The sequence below is a fragment of the Chelonoidis abingdonii genome, chromosome 22, assembly GCF_003597395.2.
Source record: "Chelonoidis abingdonii isolate Lonesome George chromosome 22, CheloAbing_2.0, whole genome shotgun sequence".
NCBI classification, from domain to species: domain Eukaryota; kingdom Metazoa; phylum Chordata; order Testudines; family Testudinidae; genus Chelonoidis; species Chelonoidis abingdonii.
Genome location: NC_133790.1, coordinates 6724854 through 6744404, shown reverse-complemented (window position 1 = coordinate 6744404; position 19551 = coordinate 6724854). Strand labels below are relative to the sequence as shown.

Below are 19551 nucleotides of genomic sequence, written 5' to 3'. Positions count from 1 at the left end.
ACTCCTGGCATTTTACTCCCAGCCTTCCCACTAACTCATGCTTTCTGTAGTGGGTAAGATTATTCATCAGCAGGTCAAGCTCCTAGTGTTGTCTGAACTCTTGTCACTGGGGTGTGAATCAGAGGTGATACGTGGGGGAACACGCAGTCACATGCCCCCAGATTTCTGAAATGTTTTATATGCCCTGCCCTGAACCCTGCTGCATACCACCAGAACCTTCAAATTGTGCCCTTCCCCCCTGCTCCCACTCTCAACAGCTATGTGTCATCTCTGGCATCAGTTCATTTTCAGAATCTCTGGCACATTTGTTCATGGGATGCTGTCCTGTGGCATCTTTAACAGTAGTTGAGAACTGAGGATAAGCTGTCTTCAGTGTTCTGCTTTCTCCAGGCAATAAAGCCACCCACAGCGCTGTAACTCACTCCCTGTCGCGCTGTACCTCCAGGGACTCTCCAGGGAGAAAACTTGGCCAAGGCAGAGTCCTAAGCTGGCAGGTCTATTTGCCTTCTCAGCCAGACGGTGTCACCAGAGCCGCACACCTGAGATACTGTACTGCTGGATTAGAAAACAATAACTTGCATAGCTGCCCTTCCAGGAGAACTTGACAAGACAGATCAGGAGAGAGCAGCTTGCATGGCCCCTGTGAGTTTGCTAGAGGAGAAGTGGAGACCTACTTACACTTCAGGAGCTTGTAAGAAGAGATGGTTGGAGGACAATAATAAGAGGCTTGGGTGACCCGGACATTCTCTCCTCACAGGACAGAGCAGCTGTTGAAAAGTGCAGCATGTATTTGTTATAAACGAAACTCCCTAAGGATTTATTGGTGATGTTCCCCAAGGCAGAGGGAAGTCACTGGAAGGTATGAGATAAAGTGGGGAAGTCCCCCAGAGCCACACACATTGTAATATGTTTCAGCAAATGATGCTGGATGCTATAGAAAAGGGCGAGAGGGCTCCTGTCAAATATATTCCTTGAAGATGGGCTGGTGTTAAATGATTAGAGCCAGACAATCCGGGCTCTACAATCCCCGTCTAACTGGTTGTTTCTCAAAGGGATCAGTGGTGAAACAGTTAACAGGGCTAACATTTAACCTGGCCCCTGGGGTTTCTGAATTAACACCAGCTGAGATTCATTCTAAGACAATTCACACTCCTCAGACCTAGCTACTGTTTCAGGTTCTCTGAAGAGTCACAGCAGACAGCCCAGCAGCGGGTCCCACCTAAAAAATTTTCCTTGGAAAGAGAAACGCAAAACAAAAACAAATCTTAAATGCTGCAGCTATGGCTGGGCAGGAGGAAGGCCCTTAGGGCTGGGTCCAGGCCTACCGCAGCAGGCTGACAAACACTTCCACTCTTCACCCCTAGGAATTAAGTTTTCATGGGAGCTAGTTTGTGCTCTATTTAAAGCAGAGTTTCCCCTCCCCCCGTTCAATCTTGATCCTCGGGGGCCAACCCCAAGCACAGCCTGAATCCAGCCCTTGCGGCCGAAAAGGAAGTCAGGGAGCAGGTGGGTGAGTAGAGGATTTCTGGAGGCAGAGCTTGTCGCGGGGGGCAAACCCTTGCATCCCTCCCCCCCACCCCCAACAGCCGGGAGGGAGTCAGTCAAACCACAGTGCCCTGGACGCACAGCGGGGTCACTCCGCTGTAACCCTGCAGCCCTTAGCATTCCCCGCAGCTCCGGCTGCACCTTTCCCCTTGCTCAGCAGCTTTCGGGGGCAGGGGGATTTGAATTCATCCAGGCTCTATTTGCATGAGAGTAAATGCCTCCCTCATTAAACTAATCCCCTAATTGGGGGCGGCGGGCTCTGCCGCAGCTGACCCATTCACTGGCCCCTGGCGCCAGTCGCTCCGCCTCGCGACCCCCCGCCCCCAAACCCCGAAGCATCTGCTGCTGTAGCCGGGTGATTTCACCTCCGCACGAGCCTGCCCGTCGTTTCTATGGCGACCCCGGCCGGGCTCCAATGCGGCGCGAGCCCCATTGGATGCGGCCTCGGCTTTAACTGCACCAGGAACCAGGAGCGAGCGGTTCCCAGAATCAGATGCACGCGCACGACAGAAAGAGGGGGCAGGAAGGGGGTTCAGGCCTCCATGCACCACCCCCGCCTTCCCCTGTTTAAACTGAAGCCTTGTGAAAGATTTGCTTGCAGCAGGCGAGTGCTTGTATGGTGCATTTAAGGAACGCTCCTTGCAGAGCAGCAGACCCTGAGGAGAAATCAGTGCTGCAGGAAAGGTAAGAGGGGAGGAAGAACCTTGTAAAACTCAGAGGAATGGTTTGCACCGATCCTTGCCTGGTCTTGCGGGGTTCTGCAGAAGATGCTGTATCCTGGAAAGGAGTTGCAAAACTCCCTTCAAAGCTTTGCTGGGAGGCTAGCACTTTTTCTCCTGCAGGCCACCTCCTTTACATAAATGACAGCCCAGCTTTGTGAGGTTTGGGAACGTTACTGATTAGGCTTTGGTGGGATGTTTGGGTCCTTTAATAACTAAGGACTTAATTGAGTGTAACGGTGAGTCTAAAGTCAGACCTCTGATTTACTTCAATTATTGACCAGTGGATTCAGTATAGGAGCGAGCAGGCAGCTACAAATAATATCTGTGTATTAAAGGGTGACAAAATGTTACAGAGCTGGAAGTGGCATAAATGATACATTTTGCCTAGGACAGCAAAAAGTTCAGTCTTTGTGTTGATTGGATGCTAGATACCTTGGGAATGTTGCAATTTCACATGCATGATGGATCCTCGAGAAACTGGCCCATGTAGAGCACCACTTACCCGAAAATTAGCCCCTGTGTAACAGGATGTTTCTTGGTTTGGTCACAGCTTTTAAACCTTAATCTCTCTGAGGTTCTCCTCCGTCTGGTGTACCCCGCAGGCATTGGTATTGTTGCAGTATGAGTGTGGGCTTCTTATCATGCCATGGTAAATTCCACCCTAAATGCAAAAAATGTGACTAACTATAAACACTGTTTTGTAAGGCAGCATTGAAACTTGACTGTCGCTGGGTCCGTAGGCCAAAGATCTTACGAACAGTTAAACATTGAAAACTTAAACACTTTCAAGTTGGGAGCAGTATCTGCCTCTTCAGCTTCTCTAGCTCTTAAAAAGGGTGTGTCATCCCTGTGTAAAGTCAGGATCCCTTTAAGGCTTCTAATGTTGGATTCAGGCACCGAGTGCCCTTCTACTGAAATGTGGGGTTCATTGCCAGTGCAGCACCAGTGTGCCTCTCTGACACTTTAAAGTTCTAAATGGGAACGTTTGGTGAGGGGAAAACGAGGTTACTTCCTTCTACCTTTAATGGCCTGTTAGAATTCTGTGGCAGAACTGGAGTTGGGTGGGGAATGGGGCCTAGCAGTCAGTGCTTTTCTTTTCTTAAAGGGAAGAGGGAAGGTTGTCGCCTGTCAAGCAAGTATGGTTGATACATAGATGTGCTAAAAAAGAAAAAAATGTTTTGTAGTCAAGGCACAAGGGTGGGTGTGATGCCTTGTGATGTAGTTTCTGATCCCAGCTGTGGCACAAAGATGCTGAAAGGAAGTAGAGTGTTGTAAAACCCATTTGCTGTATGACTTGGATATAGGCTCTTACCTGAGAGAGCTTTTTAATAACACCAAAGTGTTAGGATTGCGCTTTGGACAAGCTGTTCACTTAGATTAATTTTTTTAGCTGACCTAATTTGCAAGCTTGGTAGCTGGAGGGACAGAATACTGCCTCTGGCGTGACTAATAGAAACCTGTTGGCTGGTTCCGTGCTCTACTGCCTGCATAGAATTAAAGATGTCTATGAGTGAATGCCATGCCATTTTTTTTAAGGCTGCCTTTAAAACAATACTGAACATAGAGGCTATGCAGCATTGGCTGCTTCAGCTGGCAGAGATGAGGAGACTGAAAAAGCTATTGTACTCTCTCAGAAATGGGATTCCAGGTTTACATACTGTACCTGGAACTCCCTGCAAAACTTAGGACAGAACAATAAGCTTCAGCTGCCAAACTAACGGCTAGATTAGACTAACTTGGCAGATGGTGAAGCACCCCGAAGCCTCGACTTCTCAAACAGCATGCAACCGCAGAGAGAACTAGACGGGGAGAGTGAGTGGGGAAGGAAGCCCAGAAACTTGCGGGCCACCTGTACTCCCATCTAGGCCCTCAGACTAAACTACCATGCTATCCGTGCATCCCTGCTGGAGCCTCCCTGTTGCCCCCAATGTTCCTAAAACAGGCTGACACTAGATGATGCAAATAGGGCTTTGACTCTAATGGGAAGAGCAGTCTGAATAGCTTGCATCAAGCTAGCTCTGTCCTTGCAAGAGCCTCGTGTGAGCTGCAACACTTGCCCTATGTGCCCGTGTGATGGTTCTCTGTGCTTCCTGAGACCTTCTCATAATACATATTGGGCACTGCACAAAAGCAGTGTTAGCTTTGAATTTGCGAGCTGATCTTGGGCTGAGTACCCTCCTTTCCCAAAGGAGAGGATGGAAATTGAGAGCACGCGGCACTTTGCAGGATTGGGCCCAAATTGAGCTGTGACTCAGTTCATAGGCTAATGAGCTCACAGTCCAACATTAGAATCTGCCCCCCCTTTCCCACTCTCCAAATCTGAGCACTTTGGCAGCTCTCAAAGGGCTCCTGTGAGCAGCCCTGAAACCAGTACTCTGGGCTGGGCAGGAACAAACCTGTGTCCTGCCTTGTTTAAGTGGAGTAATGGGACAGCTTCCAATCCCATTAAATTCAATAAAAACTTTGCTATTGAAGTCTATGGGAATTAGGTGTGTAAGCTGCTTAGGTGCTTTTGTACATCCCACTGGATCCCTATCTGCATCTTTAAGCCCCTAAATAGCTTCGTAAATCTGGCCTTTAGACTCCTGTGATAATTGTTTAGAAAGTCTCTTTAGCAATGAGACAAGAAGCCTAAATGCTCCTTTAATAAATGTTGTGTGTGTTTCTTTAACCTTGCAGGGATTGTCTCCTGCTCCAGTGTTTGAGATGTATCCCAGGATAAGAATGGTTGCACTATATACGGTCTCAATCACGTTGATTGCATTCCTTTTTTATATAAGGAAAGAGACTAAGTTGGCTGTCTCCCCAGCAGCCAGGAAGGTAGCTGCACCAAATCCCAGCCATACGTTCTGGGCCCCAGAGCAGACTGAACCCAGCAAATGTTTGCCAGACCTGACAATTGTCAATTCCTCTCTTGCACTCCCAGAGCTTCACCGCACCTTCTTAATGTACAAGCACTGCAGGAACTTTTCAACACTGCTGAAGCCCACGAGATGCAGTGAGGAAACATTCCTCTTGCTGGCAATCAAGTCTCCCCCGATCAACATAGACCGTAGGGTTGCTATCAGGAACACATGGGGGAAAGAAGTGGCCATCGGCAGCAAGCCAATCAAACTGGTGTTCTTGCTTGGGCGCTCGGAGGCCAAAATCCAGGCTCACTCCCTCCACCAGCTGCTGGTTTATGAGAGCCAAGAGTTCGATGACATTGTCCAGTGGGATTTCACCGACAACTTCTTCAACTTGACACTGAAGGAGCTGCACTTCCTCCGGTGGTTCATGGTGGACTGTCCCCACGCCAGGTTTGTGCTGAAGGGCGATGACGATGTTTTTGTCAACACCTACAATATCGTTGAGTTCCTCAAGGAACTCGAACCTGGAGAGGATCTCTTTGTTGGGGATGTAATCAGCCAGGCCCGTCCTATAAGAAACACCAAAGTCAAATATTTCATCCCGGAGTCTATGTACAAAGCGCCCTACTATCCTCTCTATGCTGGTGGCGGTGGCTATGTGATGTCCAGAATGACGGTGCAGCGACTCCAGAGCACTGCCGAAGACACTGAACTCTTCCCAATAGATGATGTCTTTGTGGGAATGTGTCTGGCAAAGATGGCATTGACTCCATTGAACCATGCTGGCTTTAAGACCTTTGGAATCCAGAGGCCTTTTAATCCTTTTGATCCATGTCTGTACAAAGAACTGATGATAGTGCACAAGCTGAACCCTACCGAGATGTGGATCATGTGGACGCTGGTAAAGGATGACCATATTAGATGTGCTGTATCATTAACTCAGTAACTCACAAAATGAGACTGCTGATGCTAAGTGCGGGGAACAGAATGATGGTGGTGATTACTCCAGGTTGCTTAAACTGACATTAAAAACAGAAACAAAAGAAAGTTGTAATAGATGATACCTTTTTATTAACAGACTGTAGTTTACAGTACGGTAATGTTCTGCAATGAGCCTGTGAAAATACATTGTTGGGTTACTGAAGCATCATGAGGTTGAACTGAAAACACATAGTGGGGATAGCTCAGGGACCTGGCATTGGCATTGGGATTGCTTCCTCTCTGGATCACTGATTTGAATTCAGCCCAGCTGGGTGGTTCTGAGTGGCTCTTTGCAAAGTGAGGTGGTGGTCTTAGTGCCAGTTCTGATGGTGTTCAAGTTACAACTACCAACCTTACTAGCAGCCTCTAGTTACTGGCCTTCCTATACTAAACAGGCAGTAGAGCCTGAACTCGCCCATTAACCCTTGAAATCAGGGCTAAGGCACAAGAAGTGTGTGGACAAGCTGATGCCGCTGAGTCTGCACATCTCCTGTCAAGGACTTCACTGTCCAGGGTTAGCAATCCACCAGATGTCACCAGCGCTAAATTTCTTAATGGGGATGTCAGGGAAAGAACACAGAGAAGATGGTCTAGAAACCTTTCAGTTGTCTGTTCTTAACACAGCCACGACACTGCAAGGTACTTAGTTCTAACAGCACTGACTTCTAACCAGCTCTTTTTCTTTTAATTTTTATTTACTTACATTAGATTATTTGCACTGGAATTTCTGCACAAAAATACTTGACAGTGGGATTGGGAGAAGAAACAAATTGCTATTAACCACTGTAATAACAATGGCTTTTTTAAATAGCAGGTATAAATAAATACAGTTTTGAAAGTGTTTACATTGAGTATTCTTGTTCTATTGGAAGTACAACTGAGATGAGAATATCAAAACAAAATCCAGGGTTAGCTGACAGCTACCTCCATCAGAGATTACACAGCTGCAAATGGAAAATATATCTCTATGGCTTTGTGGGAAGTGGGACTTGCTAATTAATTGGCCTTGTGGCGGAGTGTGGTGTAAATCCCTACACAGGTCCTATGTCACCTTGGTGCTATCTGAGTCAATCCCTTGAGTAAAATTCAAGAAGACCCATCCTCCTTGGTACTCATATGGAGCTTTTCAACTTCATGAAATAATCCATCCTTGCACTGCTGTGTTGCAGATGACGGGAGGAGGCCTCGAAGTGGTAGTAAAGTGCTGCTCTTGGAGGAGAGAGACCTCAATTTTAGTCTGATTGCTGTGACCTTGGCACCTGGACGGGCAATTCTACCACACAGATGTGAGATGGTCCTTTATTTATGTTTGTAAAGTGCTTTGTGATCCAATTCAGGGCGGTCTCTTACCAAGAGAAACTGAAGGATGGAGAGGGCAAGTTACGTCCTTCCACAAGGCCAGAGAGAGGAGAGTTTGACAGAGCTGGTACTAGAAGCAAGAAATTTCTGCTTCCCTGTCTAAGTTTGTGACAAGACTGTTTAAACTACATCAAATCAATGGATTCTGATGATGTGGGTTCCTGTTTGCCAGTGTATTATGCTTTCACTGTCACTACTCTGCTTGCTTTTATTAGTGCTTAACCTGAACTGCCTTTCTAGTTACTTCTGATGTTCTTGTCAATTCCCTTTTAGTGTTGGAGGGTCTCACCATTTTATTTAGGGTTGTAGTTGTCTGAAGGCACCAGGGATTGTAACCTTGGATACTATTCCACCTGTCACTGTTGTATGACATACTTGCTCACTGTTCCGCTAGTGGACTCTGCCCTGGAATAAGTGATTCCTGTGTAAGAATCTAGGGAGATAATAGAAATAGATAAGTAGTTGAAGAGGAGCATGTATGAAAGCAGATCTGCCATTTAGAGACTAGCCCATAATCTTGGTTCATCTTTACCTAAACTTAACTTTCAGGTCACAGATTATTTTTTTTATTAAGAACAATATAAGTCTCTAATGAATACTACTGTACCCTTCCACCTTTCTATTCAGGTGTAGTAATTCCTGATGTAGGGGTTTAAAATATGATTAGGAAGGTGTTTAAGTCTGAAAAGTGTTTCTGTGTTGCTCTATTTGTAACGTAGGCATAAGGTAGGGTAGTAAAACTTAATGCTTGGATTTTTAGGGGAGAGAGAGGAAGCTTGTTCACAGGACACTGATATTGTGTGTGGACACTTTTCATCCATTTCCAGAGAGGTGTGTGTGTCACTTATGTGTGCGTCAGTGCTGCTATCTAGGATAGGGGTTGGTACCTTTTATGAAATACCACTGTATCATTTCTTTGTTACCCTGGACAATCTCAGATACAAATTCAGTGGGATACAGTAAGAAATGATGTTTAGTGTGACTCTCCAAGCACTGTACAAATTAACTTAGCAGTTTATCGCCACATGCTTATCAGTAGATAGGACTGGAAAGGACTTTGATTCAGTGAAAGGCTTGAACATCTATGAGCTGACTAATTTTAAGAGCTTTGAATGTATTCCAATTAGCGTTGGAAAAATAAAGACCAACCCTAATTCTTGTCATCTCAAATGTGGTTCACAGAAGGATGCATTTGAAAGGTGCTTATCTTCCATTCATGTTTAACTAAGATTTCTAACATGCCTCTCTCCAATGGCAAAGTAGACAAACTGGTTTGGGTGTTAATGACACGTTACAGGACTGAGTTTACAGGTGCAAAGGTATTGGTTATTGTCAGTAACAAGCAAGTTGTCTGTCTAAGCTGCTTCCATGGTTTCATCAGGAAGGTGAATCATTCCTCTTAACATGGGCTACCAGCATATTGTAACAGTACTGGATTGAAAAAATTACCTTTTTCCCCTTGCAACTTCATTCTATTCAAAGTGGCTGTGTCCTGTCTTAGCAGAATAGTGACACATTACAACTGCGACCACAGCAGAGAAGGAAACAGAAGCTGGTTTGGGGGGGAAGCCTGACTCACACCCCGTCTAGACTACGGGCCGTATCGGCGCGTTAAAATCGATTGCTCGGGGATCGATATATCGCGTCTGATCTGGACGGGATATATAGATCCCAGAGTGCGCTTAGATCGATTCCGGAACTCCACCAAAACAAACGGAGTTCCGGAATCGACATGACGAGCCGCGCACATCGATCCCGCGCGGTGAAGACGGGTAGGTAAATCGATTTTAGATATTCGATTTCAGCTACGCTATTCTCGTAGCTGAAATTGCGTATCTAAAATCGATTTTCGCGCGTAGCGTAGACGTGGCCTCAGACAGGGAATGTTGTTCTGCTTTCCAGGGTACTACATAAATAGGATCCAATCTTTTCTTGATAGTCTGTGCCACACAAACATGTGACAGAGCTACACTGGCACCGTGGCAGGCACAAGAGGGCTGTACCAATGACACGTATATCCAACAATGCTAGTACGTGCAATTTTGGATGATAAACATAAATGGCTTGGCACCAGAACTGCCTGCCAGCTAATCTGCAGCTGCTCAGCTTTGTTCATACAGTGCAGTTACAGAGGAAGGCTGACCCTATGTGGCACTGTTGCTTGCTTAGAGCCCTGTGCCAACAGTGCAACTGCAAATAATTCCCCCCTCCCTCCCCTCTGTTGGGGTGGTTCTGATAATCTTCCATCCTAGAATGGTATTCAGGGGTCCTTAACGGCTGCTATGACCATCACCAAAGTGTAAATTTTTTTGTTGTTTTTGGAAGAGACTCACGGTAAACATAGGCTTTAATTTAATCCCTAATTTAGTGTTACGAAAGTATTCACCTGTCACCTGTAAGATTTCTTCTGGCTAGGGGCTGTGAAAATATTTTCTGTTACATCTTTTCATTTGATACCAATGCATTTTGCCCAAACATTTGATTGCAATAAAGCAAATATCAGCAAGGAAATATTTTATTTCTTACTAATGCAGGAGAGTTACAATTACCCAAGATTACTCTGCACTCTTTTCTCACGTAGTTTAATCCAACTTTAGTTTAGCTGCAGTCAGTGCTACAGGGATCCGATCCCCTTGTTAAAAAGATAAAATGGAAATGAAGTTCAGAAAGATATTCCCAAGGGAAGAGTGGTTTTGGGCTGGAAGACTTCCAGACGCAAACTTGTTTTGGCATTTATAAGAATATCATGAAATCTTGGGGCCGGAACTTTCACATGGACTGGGGTCCTGTACAAAATGGCACTTTAAACAAATTTAACAATTCTAATACACAGAAGCCTGTTTCTCTAAACCATACCTATTGGCTAAATATATATTACCAATACTCAGCTGTCTTGTTATTGAGCATTACACAAATATTAAAGGGAGCTCTTCATAAAAATCTAGTCGCCACAGTTCTACAGTACAGATAGTAAAACACATGAATTTGGGAAAATACAACCATACATTCAATATAAAATTAACGAACTGCTTAAATGACAAAGGGAAAGAAACGATACTCATGAACTGTTGAAATGTAGTTTGAAAACCCAGCATGCAGTGAAACACTGTCATTTGACTATCAAGGAGGAAGCTACACTTTTCCTGCAGTTTGGAGCAGACTGCAGCTACGCTGCTTGAAAATTCACATTCGGAGCACTGTGTTCTGTGATCAAACAGCATTTGCTGCTATTTGTAGTGTCTGCCTTTCCAACACTATGTTCCCTATTGAGAGAGAGACAGTTTTAAATGTGGCACAGCAACAAAATCCTTCCTTCACTACCATGGAAAACCAGTTGTATTGCATCTTGCTGGTTGTGTTCCTATTAGATTACAAGCAAGTCTGCATAAACACATCTGCCATACTCTATACTACAGTGATCGCTCGCTGAGTGTAGATCGTACAGATTTCCAAGATTTGTAGCAATTCTATTGGTTGTCATCTTTTGATACAATTAAGTGCAATTAGACTACAGTAGTTTGTGTTTTATTAAACAATGAGCTATCCATTATGAATTGTCACAAGTCAAAATAATTAGAAAACAGCACAAAAAAATAAACATTGTTAACCAATCGGACTTTCTGACAATGAAATGTAATTCTATTGTTCAACTGGAGATATAATACCCACTAAGATTAACTTGCTTCACAGACTAGAAATTATTTTTAAATGTCCTTCTTTGGTTGCAATCTACAATTAGTTTTAGACACTGGGAATTTCCAAGGGTTTAGTATTAAATCATCTGAATTAGACCCTCATGGCAACAGACCCAAACAAGTATCTTTAACAGCTAATTTCACATTTGCATAGTTGTACACTTAAATAAAAATTTACTAGCAATGCATATTATAATAATGGGAACTTAAAAAATAAAGACGTTTCAAACACCTGAATCTGGCTGGTAGTTGGGTATAGCAAACTTGTGGGGGAGAGAATTATTGCCCACTACCACCAATTATCAACAGATAGCATGCCTGTCTTTAATGCCTTTTCCTTATCCAACATCTATTTTCTTAACGATGTTGGAAACTCAAGGCCCTGGAATTAGTGGTATGCTATCAAATACTCCAAAGGTGATATTTAGAAGGTTTTTGGGGTTTTTTTCAGTCTTCACGAAGATAAGACTCTTCGACTTCCTCTGTGGTTTCTGGGATACTGCATGGCTGTGATGATTCTTCAACTTTTGTGTTAATGAGCTCTTCTGTCTGAGCTTCAGCTAATTTGGTCTCTGCTTTCTGTGACAGCTGTCGTACCTCTTGCACCTGTGTTTTCACCAGCTGAATATGGTTGCGAGCTGTCACTGAAGCTTGATCTGCACCTGAAAAAACTTAGTAATTTAAGTAAATTCATTCAGAAACAGCCCTTATGATAAAACACCATCAATGAAGGCAGAGATTAAATTGGTAGTAATTAAATATCATGTTTTACTAAACTGTTCATGTTCTAAGCAAATCAGTTTTCAAAACACACAGATTACTCCTCTTGATTGTAGATTAATAACTAGATGTAGTAGATAGTTTTAGACTGTATCATCATATGACACAAACGGAATTTTTTCTCAGAACATTCCTGCCAACAAAGTTTGGGTTGCCAATTAGTGCAAAATTAGGTTGTGATTTTCTGTGATGTGGCCACATGCTCTGTGAGAAATAAACTAAGACAACAATCATCATGGTGGCAATTTTCAGTCACTAGTGGTCTGTTCTAGATTTGAACCTGCAGTTTATGTGAATGACTATATTACAGTACTTGAACAACCTAGTCTTCTCACTATTTCATTAATACATTTAGTTTCAAGAATATTTCTTAGTCAAATTTATAATGCAGTTTTTCCTTATTTCCTTAAATGAAATAATCAGGTGTTTGTTATTACAATTATCTAATTTAAATTTAAAATATTAAATTATGGGCCTGGTTTTCAGAAGTGCTAAGCACTTCAACTGAAAATACAGAGGAACTGAGCAGCTGTGTCCTCTGTGGAAGACACAGGTATTCGGCAGCTCTGAAAATCAGACCATGTGATTCTCAGTCTGCACACTAACTAAGCATATTTAGATTTAGTGTCAATCTTGCCTGCACCTTTTTAATAATAAATACTGCCTATGCGCCAGGGGAAAGTTCGCTAAAAATTACAAATTCAAGCTGATACCGAGCAGTGTGTTACAGTAATGCCCGAATACCTGATTGATATGCAGCTTCTGCTGCCATCTCTGAAAGATGTAAAGCGGTCATCCAACTGGATTCTAACTTCAGGAATTCTTGCTGCTTTGTAGTCATCTGTAATTAAAAACAAAATGCCATGTAACACTGTTTAACACTATCTGAACCCACTTTTTGTAATATGCTTTGATAGCCATGTTCAATTAATGAATGGAGAAATATTTCTTAAAAAGGAGACTGATTGATGACTGCAGAAGTTAGTTAATTCTTTACCTCAACTCTTGCTCCTATGATCACCTGCCATACTGCATCTTCCTCTTTGGAATTCATTTTCCCAAGATGATTTGTATATTGTCGGTAGAGAGACACCAGTGTGTAGACTGCCTGCAAAACAGCGTAAGTCTAGCACAGCTACTTAATAAAAGAACTCAAAATATGCAAGTGCTACTTACTTTCAAACTAATTTTGCATCTTTTTATGCACTCACATTCTTGTGTTACACAGCAGACAACAAAGGGAAATGATCTAACACTTTCCTTGTTTTAATCCCCTATAATATTTAGTGAGGAAGTCATTTCTGGATAGTCTCAGAAGTGCTTTTTGAACTTTGCTTTCGCTGGTATTGTATTAGTGTTCATTAATTTAATTAATCTGAAAATGTGGTGAAAATGGAAAGATTTCATTGTAACTGAAGTCCAGAAAAATTAGAAATTGACAGTTTAATATTGTAAAACAAGTTTTGTGATATCCTAGGAACGTAATAGTAACAGCACAGATAGAATTCGGATTCTCCTGCTGAAAAAGCAAGTCTATTAGCACTTGAGCTAGAGGAGAAGCCCCCTTGAAATATGGACTCACAATACACAAACACTTTGATTCGATCTAGCAGAGGGCAGTAGTACATATACACACAAACTAGCCAGTTCATTACACATTTTAGAACTGAAATATTGCCAAACTGCTGCCTTTTTATTGAAAATCTTGGCAGGAATGACATATAACGGATGAATTCTCTGTATGCATTAAGTCTTCAATTTCTGCATTTACTTATCTACAGTGATATATTAAAGGCAATGCTAATCAGTAGTTAATTTAATATGGACAACTATTCTGCTTAATTTGGCACTTCTCAAATTTCACATTTGGCACATTTCAAATAGGCCTTTCGAGAGTTTCAAACTCAGATTGGAAAAATGTCTGTTTCTGATGAAACCTATGTTTTTTTTCTTGCCTAGAAAAGAAGTCAGGAAGGTAATGGATGTATTTTTAAAGAATGCTTGATATCTGGCTTTGTTTTTTTCTGTCTAGATATTAGCCTACTATTTGCAAAGTTTAACCTCACTCCTCATGTGACGGGCCCACATTTCAGGAAGTAGTTTGTGCCCGGGCTTCTCCTGAAGAGAGTTTTGCAAACCTCTAAAAATTGTTCGTGCCTTAGATCACAAACACTTCAAAACAGCAGCAACATCTCCTTTATTGTCCACCAGGGACATGTTCAGTTCACTTATTTTGAAATATCTGATGCACCGATTCAAGCTGAATTGCGACCCCAGAAGCTCTACATCTGTTACATTGATTTGTGAAGTCAAAGTCCATTTTAGGTATAAGAACTGATTTAATAGGTGCAGTTAGAGCTTATCTTTGGGAGAGTTAAATACTCCAGCTGTTGCAGTATTAACTTTGTACTAATGTAGGCAGTCACACATCTTACCTCTGTATACTCTGTTAATGCTTCAATTAATGCATATGTTGTTTGAGAGAGAAGAGTACAAGTACTGTCTGTTACCAGAGAAATTGCCCTTCTAATCAAGGCTTCATGACTGAGAGAAGTGGGCTCGTGTTTCTGAAAGACAAAAGATTTACACAGTTTTTTACACTGGTTTTCAAAGACAGACAACTTTTAATGATAAAAATGTCTTTTCCAGTAAGCAAAAAAAACCACAGGAGCCATTGCTAAAAATAAATTGCTGGTCTGCCGTAACTCTTAAATAACTAACTTCTAAAAAGCAGAACAAATTTTACTCCCATAGTTCCATTCTCTTCTATTCATATCCTGTAACGGCTTCTCCGAAGGGCCCAAATTTCAGGAAGCAGCTTACCAAAACATCTTTTCCTGCAAGTTTTTTTTTTTAAACCAGTTTTTATATTTTTATTTCCCAATATTTGCTTGAGTCGGGATATTTTAATATATATGCAAAACATATTCTTATCTTGTTTCCTGTCTGATGGTTATCAGGGGGTTGTAAAAGTTCAGGCACACTAGGCAAGGTGCAAGAGCTGAAACTCTGTTAATGACATACCAGGACCACAAGTAAATTTCTCCCTGTAAATTGTGGGGTTTGCTCTGTTAATAGTGGGATTCCTGACTGATGTGCCATGGCAGCATGAGGCATCACAAAGTAACAGCAAGTAATTTTCAATAATTTTATTATAAAATAGTATTTTAGTTATGGGACAACTGAAACTAGGGCAACTCTATTTTACATTGCCGCTTTAAAAGTGAATTATGGTTTCTTGCTAAGTGGATTTAAGTCATACTCTTTATAGTGGAATCACTATAAATTTGTTCTAAAGTCTGCTAAGATGCAGAGAATTTCTAGATGTCCAGCTATGTCCCAGAAAGCTCAGTGGGCAAACTGCAATATGCATACTAATATCATCATACAATAACTGGGTGGTTGTTTTAATTAATACAAGAAATTGGTCTATTTGCCACAATCACACTCTTCCAAACACCTTAGAATATTAAAATCCTTGTAATGTACATTCATTCCAGTACATTTACCTGTACAATAGGGACTGCACACAGGGCTACTCCAAAACCCACTCCCACCATTTTGTACATTGGGCCACTCAGTCCTGAGAAACAGCGTCTCCTAGCATTAGCCAGAACAGGAAAACCTTGCCTGGGAATGAGAAACAAAGATAAGCATGCAGACAGCTGCACACTGGGAAATAAATATTCTGGAGGAGCAGAACACTTTGAGGGCAGAGACTTTTTTTTTTTTTTTTACACATGTGCTATGTGTTTGCCTAGCACAAAGTCCTGCCCATGACTGGGTTTCCTAAGCACTACCACAATACAAATAATAAATTAAAATGTTTAAAAGTTAATTACTTAATCACAGTCTCAAGGAAAGATACAAGCTAAACAATTTGGGTATTGTAACTCCAGTAATAAGCTTATTGTCAGCAATCAATATAATTAACATGGATACAAAGCATTCAGATTAATAATAGAATACACTAACAGTGTCAAGTAAGCAGAACAGTAGGTTTATAATCAGAGATCCTGAAACCAATAGTTATGCATGTTTAACGTCCTATACAGGTAGTCATTCCTACTGTAGTCAATGGAGTTATGTCAATGTAAACGTGTGCAGCATCACAGCCTTATTGTTGAAATAAAATGGTATGGTGGTGTATCGAATTGAAAGTGAAAAGCACCTATTCTCTCCCTCACTACATTTAAATAGTTTCCACGTCAGATTTCTGAGAATGTACCATCAGTTCATTTTGTGACCAGTGGAACACTGGTGGTTTGTGGAAGGCTAGTTTATCATTGGCAGCAGCTAAATGGCATTAAAAGACAACTAAAACAAATTACATTGTCTTAATATCACTTCTCCTGATAAGCAATTGCTGTAGTTACTACAGCCATGTTATGTGATCACAAATGAGGTGGTCCAGGTAGCTGAAAAGAAGAGCGAGAATACCATCTTAATTTTAAAATACAAAAATATTCAACTAAATGAACAGTGCAGTGAGAACTAAATGTATGAGCTAAGCCACCTCACCTCCCTCTCACAAGTTCTCACACAGAAGTCAATGCAACTTTGTATAAAGCAAACAATGTTTGCTCACTTTAATGTCTTTAGCACTTTACAGACTTAAAGGGACCCTGCCAGATAATTTTGGCATGAACTTTAAAAATAATAGAAGTGATTTTATTACTTTTATTTATTATCCAAACAAAACCTGTTTTAGATTTAAACAAACATTCTCCATAACTAACTACAACTCAAACACTGCACTAGTTCATGGGAACCAATACACGAGACCGACTCTCAGCAAAAGTGGGAACAGCCTAATTTCACTGTGTAAATTGAGGGAATTATGAAAATGTAAACAAATAGTGAAAACTGAGATTTTAAAATTAATTTCCCTCATTTTTACTTAGATGGGACTGCTCATGTGCTTACAATTAAGTACATGCAGAGGTTTTTGGAGGTTCATGGTATTAAATAAACCAAATAAGGAGCCTAATCTGTTAAAATGTGTTACTTTGACAAGAGTCAAGTTAAAGGCTGGCACAACAGATAATCTTAGAAATAGTTTTCTATTTGGTTTAGACCAACTGCCAGACTTGACCAATGCACGAACTGTGAAAATAAGTCCTGCAGGGACACGGGGGAGGGGGTGTGTGTAAAATAATTTTATTTTCAAACTGAGTGTGTATCACGCAAAAAATGGAGCAGCCCAAAGTTCCTTTGTAGCCACTGTAATGAGCAGCCCATTCAAAATGGGTGAGTCCCAAAGGTCAGACCTTTCCAACGACTCTTTCATTTCCGTACCCCTGGCGCGCCAAGGGCTCAACCCCGCCTCACTGAGGGGAAACTGAGGCACCGAGGGGTGCGCTCAATGGCCCGAGGAGCTACGCAGCGGTCTCTCGGGTTAGGAGTGAAGGGCTGTGTCGCGGTGGCGGAGGAGATCTCAGGGGCACCGGGGGACGCTCGGGCTCACGGGGGGAGCGGGGCAGAGAGGAGGGGGCGGCGGCCCGCCGGGAGGTTACACCGGAGTCTCAGGGGCGATCGGGGTCCAAGGGCGGAGCTCTCACGGGAGGGGGTTGCCAGGCGATACCTGAGCAGGGCGGAGCAGCACCTGAACCATCGGCTACGCACAGCGGCCGCCATCTCCTCGGGACTAGAGCAGGGCGCCGGAAGTGACGTAACACCCGCCGCCAAAGGCGTAGGGCTCCGCCTCCTGGAGACTCTCCCTGCCCTGACCGGCGCAGCCGCAGTGCTCTGGCCAGCCGGGGGGGCGGAGCCGCTGAGTGCGCGGGCCGCGCAGCTAATAGCGGGGAGGGGGGGAGGTGTCTCCAGAGTCCAGCCCCGCCCATCGGAGGGAGGGGGAGGAGCGGGGACCGGGAGTGCTCCGGGGAGGAGGCGGGGCCTCAGGGAAATGGGGCGGGGCCGGGGGGGGTCGAGCACTGATCGTTGTGCTCAGTCAGGCCCCGTGGAGCAGATCGGCCCCCGCCTTACAGTCATTTCACCTAGACCAGGTGTCGCGAGGTGCGTTCAGACGGGCCTTGCTCCCGAACCCAGATCTCTCCCCTGTACAGGCCCCCCCTCCCCGCCACTAGACCAGTAACCGTCACAGAGGGGGCGGGGGTTGGTCATGATTCGTTCTTGTTAAATACACCCTGTTATCTGATAGGTGCGTACACACTGATTGTGCCAGGTACCGAGACTAGCCGGTCAGGGCTATCGTTCCCGAGGTCGTCGTCGTCCCGGTTTTTAAAAATCGCTACTCTGGCCGGCTCCAGTTCTCTGGGACCCAGGGCCGCTCCAGGGGCTTTGCCGCCCCCCCAGCCCCAAAGCAGCAGTCGTGATCTGCGGCAATTCAGCGGAAAGTCCTTCACTCTGAGCAGAAGCGAGGGACCCTCCACCGAATTGCCGCCGAATACCTGAAAGTGCCGCCCCGCGCCGGAGTGGCCGCCCCAAGCACCTACTTGACATGGTGCCTGGAGCCAGCCCTGCTGGGACCTCACTCTTCCTGCATGAGTTTTCAAAGAAAAGTGCTCCAAGATTGCTTCAGCTAGTGTCTTAAGCACTTAGCTGTCTTCAGTAGCTCTAACTTATCTTAATCATGGTAAGTATCTGGTCACAATTAACGTTTTTAGTGAAGACTGAAGCAAAAGAGCCATTAAACTCCTCAACCTTCTTGATGTCCTCTGTTATTTGCTTGTCTTTCCTGCTAAGTAGAGCACCTACACTTTTCCTTGTGCCTAATGTATGTAGAGACCCTCTTCTTCCTGGCTTTTATGTCTCTTGCTAGGTGTAACTAATTTGTGCCTGAGCCGTTCTGATTTTGCCAGTACGTGTTTGTGCTGTTGATTTGTACTCAGCAATTTGTCCATGTTTTCACCTTTTGTAGGATGCCGTTTTGACTTTTTGGTCATTAAAGAACTGATGGCCTCTAACTATTCTGCCTAGCTGTCCTTCACATTGGGATAGTTTGCTGTTGTGCCTTTAATATTGTCTCATCAAAAAATTGTCAACGCGTCTGAACTTTTTCCCTTATGGTTTGATATGATAACTACTATTTCTCTTGTCTATTCTGCTCTCTTGGTATTCTGGCAAATAGATCTTTTTTTCCCCCTTTTCTTTGTTGCCAAGCTGGATTGATGCCATACAAATGAGTTAGTAGGCACCAACACAAACAAGAGGCCATCTTTCTTTCAAAAGGGAAATATCTTAGTCTTGCTCTTCTGATTTAAAATATACTTATATGTAAAGAGAATTTAGAGGTTGAAATGGATAGCACAAATGTGGAATCTTGTCTGTACAAGTAAAAAGTAGTGACAGGAACTGCAGGAGGAGACTGTGCTCCTACATCAGATTTTTTTCTGTGCCCACCAGGTTTGTAGCAGAACTGAGCCCTAAGAAAGTAGATAAACATTCTATTAGCATGGTGACGATTATATTTAAGCCTGTCTCCTTAGAAGTGACCATTTTTTGACTCTGTTTAATGCAGTTCAGTGGACTATGCTTAGCACCTGATGCAAAGCCTCCCAGTGTCTTCAGTGGGCTTTGGCTCAGTCCCTTATTGCTTAATCTTACGTGTGCTCATTCACAGGGTCAATACACACATGCTGGAATATAATGATCTTGAAC

General features: G+C 43.3%; 2 protein-coding genes across 3 annotated transcripts in view; one reads left to right on the top strand and one right to left on the bottom strand.

Annotated features, from left to right (window-relative positions):
- The window catches only part of DIABLO (diablo IAP-binding mitochondrial protein), a 236982-nt gene extending 219331 nt beyond the window's left edge, over nt 1-17651 (bottom strand). The window contains exons 1-6 of one of the 2 annotated variants that reach the window (XR_012654709.1): nt 17516-17614; nt 15441-15561; nt 14367-14498; nt 12929-13039; nt 12676-12772; nt 11271-11813 (exon numbers count right to left, since the gene is read on the bottom strand). Coding sequence is in view for 1 of the 2 variants with exons in the window: in XM_032800569.2 (XP_032656460.1) it covers nt 11599-11813; nt 12676-12772; nt 12929-13039; nt 14367-14498; nt 15441-15561; nt 17516-17568 (729 nt within the window). In the remaining variant the exon portion in view is untranslated. Of the gene's footprint in view, nt 1-10965; nt 11814-12675; nt 12773-12928; nt 13040-14366; nt 14499-15440; nt 15562-17515 lie in introns of those variants that run through there. The other variant, XM_032800569.2, reaches the window with a different exon arrangement.
- Nucleotides 2018-9016, top strand: B3GNT4 (UDP-GlcNAc:betaGal beta-1,3-N-acetylglucosaminyltransferase 4). Its single transcript, XM_032800567.2, has 2 exons — nt 2018-2229; nt 4947-9016. The coding sequence occupies exon 2, from the start codon at nt 4974-4976 to the stop codon at nt 6060-6062; it is 1089 nt and encodes a 362-aa protein (XP_032656458.1). The 5' UTR covers nt 2018-2229; nt 4947-4973; the 3' UTR covers nt 6063-9016.
- Nucleotides 17652-19551: the final 1900 nt, after the last annotated feature.

Coding starts and splice junctions, on each gene's coding strand:
- B3GNT4 (XM_032800567.2), top strand. CDS start 4,974: ATGTATCCCAGGATAAGAATGGTTGCACTATATACGGTCTCAATCACG.